The 7,345-nt window shown below is 49.8% G+C and overlaps 1 protein-coding gene across 1 annotated transcript; it reads right to left on the reverse strand.

Moving 5' to 3' along the window:
* Positions 1–1,260: 1,260 nt before the first annotated feature.
* Positions 1,261–6,397, reverse strand: MPZ (myelin protein zero). Its single transcript, XM_045784432.2, is given in 6 exon segments — positions 1,261–2,488; positions 2,605–2,662; positions 2,766–2,901; positions 3,132–3,345; positions 3,586–3,752; positions 6,228–6,397. Coding segments are annotated over 6 exon segments (933 nt in total). The 5' UTR covers positions 6,292–6,397; the 3' UTR covers positions 1,261–2,194.
* Between the last annotated feature and the right edge of the window lie 948 nt (positions 6,398–7,345).

Below are 7,345 nucleotides of genomic sequence, written 5' to 3' on the forward strand. Positions count from 1 at the left end.
ATAAATATTTGTCCAATTTCTTGGATGTTTTAAGGCAGGGTAGCAAATCCAGACATTAAGAGTGGGCAGGCAGGTAAGAAAATGAGTGGTGAGAATGCGGGGCTCACCTGGATGGGGGGACAATATTCAGCTTAAGGTGATCGAATGTAGCTTTAATTTAAATAAAAAATACACAGCATGTGAGACAAACAAAAGATGTCTTCCAGGTTGTTTCAATCTCTACTTTTTTTTTTTTTTTAAGATTTTATTTATTTATTCGACAGAGATAGAGACAGCCAGCGAGAGAGGGAACACAGGCAGGGGGAGTGGGAGAGGAAGAAGCAGGCTCATAGCGGAGGAGCCTGATGTGGGGCTCGATCCCAGAACGCCGGGATCACGCCCTGAGCCGAAGGCAGACGCTTAACGACTGCGCCACCCAGGCGCCCCTCTACTTTTTTTTTTTTAAGATTTTATTTTTAAGTAATTTATGCTCTCTCTCAGGTAAATAAATAAAATCTTTTTAAAAAAATCTTATCTTTAACCTCTTAACAAGGTGAAGACACAACCTGTGGGAGTCTTGTTTTTTTGCCATCAGTGACCCCCAAGCCCCTCGCCCAGGAGAAAGTGATATGTACATATGTCTCTCCCCAATCATCTAAGTTTCCAGGATATTAATGGCATGCCAACAAGCTAGATGGTGAGGCATTAATAGCGTAGCTCAGACGGCGAACCAACTAATGTTGTATGTGTGCGTGTTTGTAGGGCTGGGACTTATGCCAGTTCGTAAAGTGTCATCTTTTAGGCAAGATGTGGAAACATCTCTAAAGGACTGATCCCTAATATCTTCATTGCACATCAATTTATAGTTTGTGAAGTTTTCCGTATACAGGATCTCATGTGGTTCTCATAAAAATCCTGGGAATTAAGCAGGGCAGGTATCATCTGAGTTTACAAATGCGGAAACAGGCTCACCAAAGTCAAATAACTAGCCACGGGCCACACAGCTAGTGAGTGGCTGACATATTTTCAAAATTCAGATCCTGGCCAAGAGGGAGTCCGTGTTTAAGCCACGTGAGCTCACTGGATATTTGTTGGATGTGTCTTGCCAGCTGGTTTCAGAGTTCTTTCCACTGTACTATGGACGTCCATACCATAAAGCCAAATTCTTAACTGAAACCGGAAGATGAGGAAGAGGAGTGGGAAGGGGGGGAGAAGGTAGGAGGTTGGGGAAGGAATAAGGGGCAGGGATATTCCCGGGAGAATGAGGAAATTGGAGATGGAGGCAGAATTTCTGGAAATGTCAGTGTTTATTAAACATTTAAGGACATTGGGGGTTTGAGAAGAAATATACAGAATGTAGAAAAATCCTAACAATCCCCTAAGGCTGGGAGTGCAGCCTCTCCCCCCCCCCCATTTCCCATTTGTTTTCCTTTCTCTTTGGTTGTTTAAAAGCCATTTCTTAAGGCTTATTTGGCCCCTCCTCAATTCCCTGACCTGTGAGGATTCTTTGCCTCTCTCTGTCTCTCTTTCCCCGTGACCTTGAGTCCCAGAAGAGTGCTCCAAAGTGGTTAGGGGCACCAATTCCGTAGTTGAGGACTGAGCATCAGGGGCCCCTCTGCTTGGGCTGGCTCTCCATTAAGGATTTAATGGGGGAGTGGGGAATTGCAAAAACCACATGACGTCATTGGTACTCAGTCATGGGGGGAGGGCACAGGCCAACAAACAAAAAAGAATGGATTAAAAAATAAAAAATAACTAACCACCTAAATAAACCCTGAAGGAGAGTCTGATCTGGAGGATCCGGGTGTTAGCTGGGAGGACACAGAACGGAGCTGGGCCACCTGATGGAAGGGAGGGAGGGTCAGAGAGAAAAGCGCAAGGGACACGCTGGGTGGTGCAAGGGACGGAAAGGCCAGGTGGCCTGGGGTTGAGGCACGGGGTATCAAGGTCCCTTTCTTCTCGGTGCCGCAGGGACAGGCACCAAACACACAGTCCTTGGGGCCGGTGAAGGGTAGGGTCAGGCCCTGGGCTCCCAGCAAGCCAAGGAAGGAAGGTGGGGGAAACAGGAAGTGCCTGGGGAATGAACTTTGGAATGAAACTTACATCTCAAGGGCGCTGAGGGCAGGGCGGGGCTGGGGAGCTAAGGAGGAAAGCACCTAGACGGGGGATAAGAGGAGCCTAGGTCCCCCTGCTGTGGCAGGGCCCGGGGGCGTGGTCACTTGTCTGAGTCCAGGCCCATCATGTTCTTGAGGGCGTTCTTGAGGCTGGTTCTGCTGGGGGACTTGACCGCAGGCCGGAGTTCCGAGCTCTGCTCATCCTTCCGAAGCTCCATCTCGATGACCACCACCTGAGAGGCTTTGGTGGACTCAGCCCCTGCTCCCCGACCCCCCGCCCGGCCCGCTAACCGCTATTTCTTATCCTTGCGAGACTCCCCCAGCCCCTTGGACTTCTTCTCGCTGGCAGCTTTGGTGCTTCGGCTGTGATCCAGCATGGCGTACAGCACTGGCGTCTGCAGGGGGGGGTCACACATCAGCCCCCGGTCTGCTGGGGCCTGCCTCTTCCCACCCCACCCCTCACTGCTGCCTGGCAGCACCGCAGCTTGGCCGGGCCCCAGGTCCCACTCACCTGCCGGCCACGCTTGGAGTCCTTCGCGGCCTTGTGCAATTTCCCCTTCTCCATGGCACTGCAGGGAGAGGGGTTGCTGTCGGTGTGCCCCCCTCCCCGGAGTAGTCTCTGCCCAGATGGGCAACGGTGGGGTTAGAGGGAGGGGGGCAGGCTCCCCTTACCTGAGCCTCCTCTGTAGGGCCTCCTGCCTGCGCAGCCAGCAGTAACGAGCCAGATAGAACAGCGCCAGCAGCAGTAACACCACCCCTATGACACCCCCGATCACGGCTCCCAGTACTACCCCGTACCTGGTGGGCACTGGGTGGGGGGGGAGAAAGGAGTAAAGAAGTGAGCAGGGTCATACCCCTTTGGTTCTTAGCCCCACACCTGCTCCCTGCTGCCGGAGGTATACAGCTCTCAGCCAAGGCTGCCTTCCGCCCACCCTCCTGGAGCCTGAAGGGCGATCGCCCAGGCATTTTGCCTCTTCCCCCAACCCCCCAGTCCTCCCCGATACCCACCCCACCGTGTATTCCCAGACCCCCTCACACCTTTTTCAAAGACATAGAGTGTGACCTGAGAAGTCTTGCCCACTATGTCTGGTGGGTTTTTGACGTCACAGGTGAAGGTGCCGTTGTCACTGTAGTCCAGGTTGTGTATGACGATAGAGCCATCCTTCCAGTGAGGGTCCCCTACCCACTGGATGCGCTCTTTGAAGGTCCCCACCTCGTCAATGTAGGGTTGTCCCTTTGCATAGTGGAAGATCTATGAGGAATGAGGGGAAGTATGTGAGCCTACCCTCAGGGTAAGGGATCCTGGGCTGGAGAGGGTAGTTGGGGGTGGGGGAGACAGTGTAGATAGGCCCTAGTCAGATTGCCGCTTGCCTTGCCAAAGTGGGAGTTACAGCTCATAAAGGATCTCTCCTCCTTTGCCCAAGTTCTCTTTTCTATCGTCCTTTGAAGCCACCTGTCCTTATCCAATCCCAGGACTCCCCGAGGCACTCACCGAGATGGCGTCACGGCCCCCTTCGGGCTGGTAGCGCCAGGTAAAGGAGATGTCATCTGAGACCCACTCGCTGGACCAGAAGGAGCAGTACAGGGTCACCCGGGAGCCCACCGCGCCGTGGACCTCCTTGTCCGTGTAAACCACAATGGCCTGGGCCGGGGGGAGCACTGCAAGCAGAGAGGGGACTCAGATGCCCAGGTGTGCCCAAAGAGGCATATAGAGGAAGTGAGACCAAGGGAATTCAGGGGCTGAGTCAGAGGCCATAGCAAAGCTGGGGCAGCAGTGATCAACCCTCAAGCCCAAATCTCTCTGGGCGGACTGAATAGTTGGGCGGGACCACTGTGTAGGTTCCTGCTCTTTAATATGTTCATTAAAGAAAATGAAATCAGCAGTAACACACCCCTCTTGAGGACTTCCAGAAGTTGAATTCTGTCTCCACGTCTCACTTTCCCTTTGGGTCAGTATTTAACTCTCAAATTACCCCTTAGATGGAGGTTTTAAGGTTTTACAAATTTATTAAAAGTTAAAAAAATAAAAAATAAAATTTATTGTAAGTTATACAGTAACACATATTGCATTCTTTTTATGAACTATTCAACCCATCGAGATAAAGCTAGAGTTCCTCTTAATACAACTCCCCCAAGCAATTCCTTTCCTGTAGTCCTCGCCCAGATATGACCACTGTTGATCAATTTAGTGTGTAACCTTTTTTCTATGTATCAAGTGCAGTATAAACTCAACAAACTCAAGATGTACGTGTGCTTATATGACATAGTTTTGCTTTACGGAGCTTTCTTTTCTTTTGACACACATTGCATCATATTTTACTTGTTTTTTTTCCACTGAAGAATATATATATAGAATCTATCATCTATCTATCTATCTATCTATCTATCTATCTATCTATCTATCTATCTATGTATCTATCATCTATCAGAGCTTCCCATGTTGATTCATATAGAGCAATCTTATTTTTAACAGCTGTATAGTATTTCACAGCATCACAAACTCAAATTTCTTGCAGGAAAAGAAAAGAAAAGAAAAGAACTCAAGAATGTTTTTCCCTGGCTCAACCCTCCTCACTGCTGAATCCCTAGTTACCATAAAGTTTGCTCTTGACTGGGAGGTTAGGGAGGGAAAGATCTTGTACCCCTCTCCGGGGAAGCTGGGTACAGAGGAAGGCCTCTGAGCCCAGAGCTCAGATGACTCTGTGTGTGAGCTCTCTGTGGTTTGACCCTCCTCACTCTTCTCTTTGCCATTCTGGCCCAGTGCCACTCCCAAGACTCACCCACACAAGGAAGGCCATTCCAGGGAGACTATGTGTGGGGGCCGGCCCTGGGTGGGGGCAACTGTAGACCCTTTTGTTCTATGGGAGGGGGAGGAAGAAACCAAACAAACAGAGACGCATTGTCTGACCAATGTTGGGGGCTTATGCCATTCCCCCTACCCCTTAACCCCCCCACTCCTGCTCTATAGTCTCAAATCTCCCACCTCAGCATGCAATAGCAGTGACTCACCTCTTAGAGCTCTCTTGGGAAACCCAAATGCAACAACAAACGTTATTCATTGGATTTAACTTCTATTCCTCCTGTTCTAACATTAACCACTGCCCTTTGGTTCTGCGCAATGGTTCCATAATGGGTGGGACAGGTTCTGGGACAGAACTCTCTTCCTTATTCTCCAAGACTCCCTCTCCCCATTTCCCTCACTATGACCTTCTCTAACTCCCTATCGTTAACATTTTCTCTGGGTGTCCCAGAGTAGTCCAGTACAACACCCAGAAGAGTATAGGTTCTGGGTTTAGGACTCAAAGATCGTCTGACAGAAGAGAACCTTGGATGTTCTTAGCACTTCTCCCCCACCCCCAATTTGCCTACTGCTCATCTAATGTACTAAGCTTTGAAGCAGTTTGGAGAAGGGAAGCATCCATTCAAATGACCCTACTTTGACCTCCTCTTGCTCACCCAACATCTGCCATGGGGTGAGGAAGGGGTTGGTCAACTTATGGAGGAAGACAACTCTAGATGGACAAGATCTTAGAATCTCATAGAATCTCCCTTCTACTCTGCTCACCCATATAATAGACAATGGATCCACAGGGAGAAACTGAGGCACCAAGAGACAAAGGATTGGAAGAGTTGGGCTCCTTCCTTAGATCACATTCCCTGACTTTTCTCTTGAGGGAAACTAAGGTTAAGGACCTCACACACTATCAGGGAAGGAGTAGGGACCAGAACCCAGGTGTCTGACCCTGTTCCCTACCCTGCGATCACACCGCTTCCCACCAGGCCCTCAGCATGGCTCTGGGGCCATGTTACTACTTTCCAACCTGGGTCCAGTCAGGTCCACCTCAGAGAAGTTCTCTACACTCTCTTTTACCTTCTCCCTTCACAGAATACCTTTATTGCCTCCCTCCAAACTATATATATATATATATATATATATATATATATATATATATATATATATATATATATATATACACACACACACACACAGGTATTTTTTTCCTCTGAATATAATATTGCCTTCCTGATCCTGCTCACTCTTTGGTTGCAGTGGGGACTGCAGCGAAGCAGTGAGAAGGTTGCTGAGAAGCATCCTGAGCCCCAGGGTCCCCAGACTGGGGTGGCTCCACTTACCCAAAGAGAAGAGCAGCGCAGCCAGGATAGGACTGGGGCTGGACGAGGGAGCCCCAGGAGCCATAGCTGGGCCAGGGGCTAGGGCCCGGAGCGTCTGCAGGGTTGGGAGAGTGGGGGAAAAGGAATTGAACCGTCTGCGGGGTTGGGAGAGTGGGGGAAAAGGAACTGAGCGGGGGTTCCTGGAATCCGCTTAAAATCCCCTGGGGCCCCAGTATGAGGGGGCCGTCCTGAGCCGGTAACCAATTGCAGCCTGGCATGCGCAGTTGAGAGGTGGTGGGGAGGGGGGCAGAGCACAGGGAGCAGAAGGGGCATTGTGTCCTCTGGGTGGAGGGGTGGGGGGGACACATACCACCCCATACACAGAGGGCTTTGTGTCTGCTGGCCTCCCCCTGCCCTGGGCTGGAATGCTGGGGTGGGGGGGTTGTGAGGGAGAGGGGCGGAAAAAGGGACATAAACACACTTCTCTAAGGGATAGCCGGGCAGGGAACCTAAATCCTAAGCCTGCGAGAAGGGATTCCTCTGTAGCTTCCTTACCAGAGAGTAGCTCTCCCAGAGGACTTGAAAATGGGATACCCCTGGTTTTGGTTTTGTTTTTGATGACTGTTGGTTGCGTTACAGGCTCCTTGAGTGATCAGGTCATCTGGGAGTCTTTTTTTCTTTTTTTTCCCCCATCTCCCCGCATCCTGGGTGATTCTTCCCTGACAGAGCTTTTCCCCATTGGAAAATATCCAGGGAAGAATCCCCTGAGCTTTCCCTCTTCGTCAGAGAATTTTTCAATGCCTCACGCTACAGTTTAAGTCCACGTCAATTTAGAACAAGGCAACAAAATTGTATTGAGTTCCAACAATATGTGAAGTATGGGTATGTGGGTAACAGAAAGAAGAATGAAAATTAAGTTTTTCCTTGAAGGAGTTTAAAATCTAGTTGGGGGGTGTGCAGAGAAGGGAGAATCAGAGAACGAACCCATCAATAACTCAATATAATAAACCACGATGCTTGCCATAGCAGGAAGATGGACAAAGTGCTGAGAATACCAAGGTGGGCTCAACCAGGTCTGCTCGACTATGCCCAATACTTCACAAACATCAGGGAGATTGTTATGTAACAGAGATTACAAA

The sequence above is a fragment of the Ursus americanus genome, chromosome 2 (genome assembly GCF_024610735.1).
Source record: "Ursus americanus isolate L20-20 chromosome 2, mUrsAme1.1.p, whole genome shotgun sequence".
NCBI lineage: Eukaryota > Metazoa > Chordata > Mammalia > Carnivora > Ursidae > Ursus > Ursus americanus.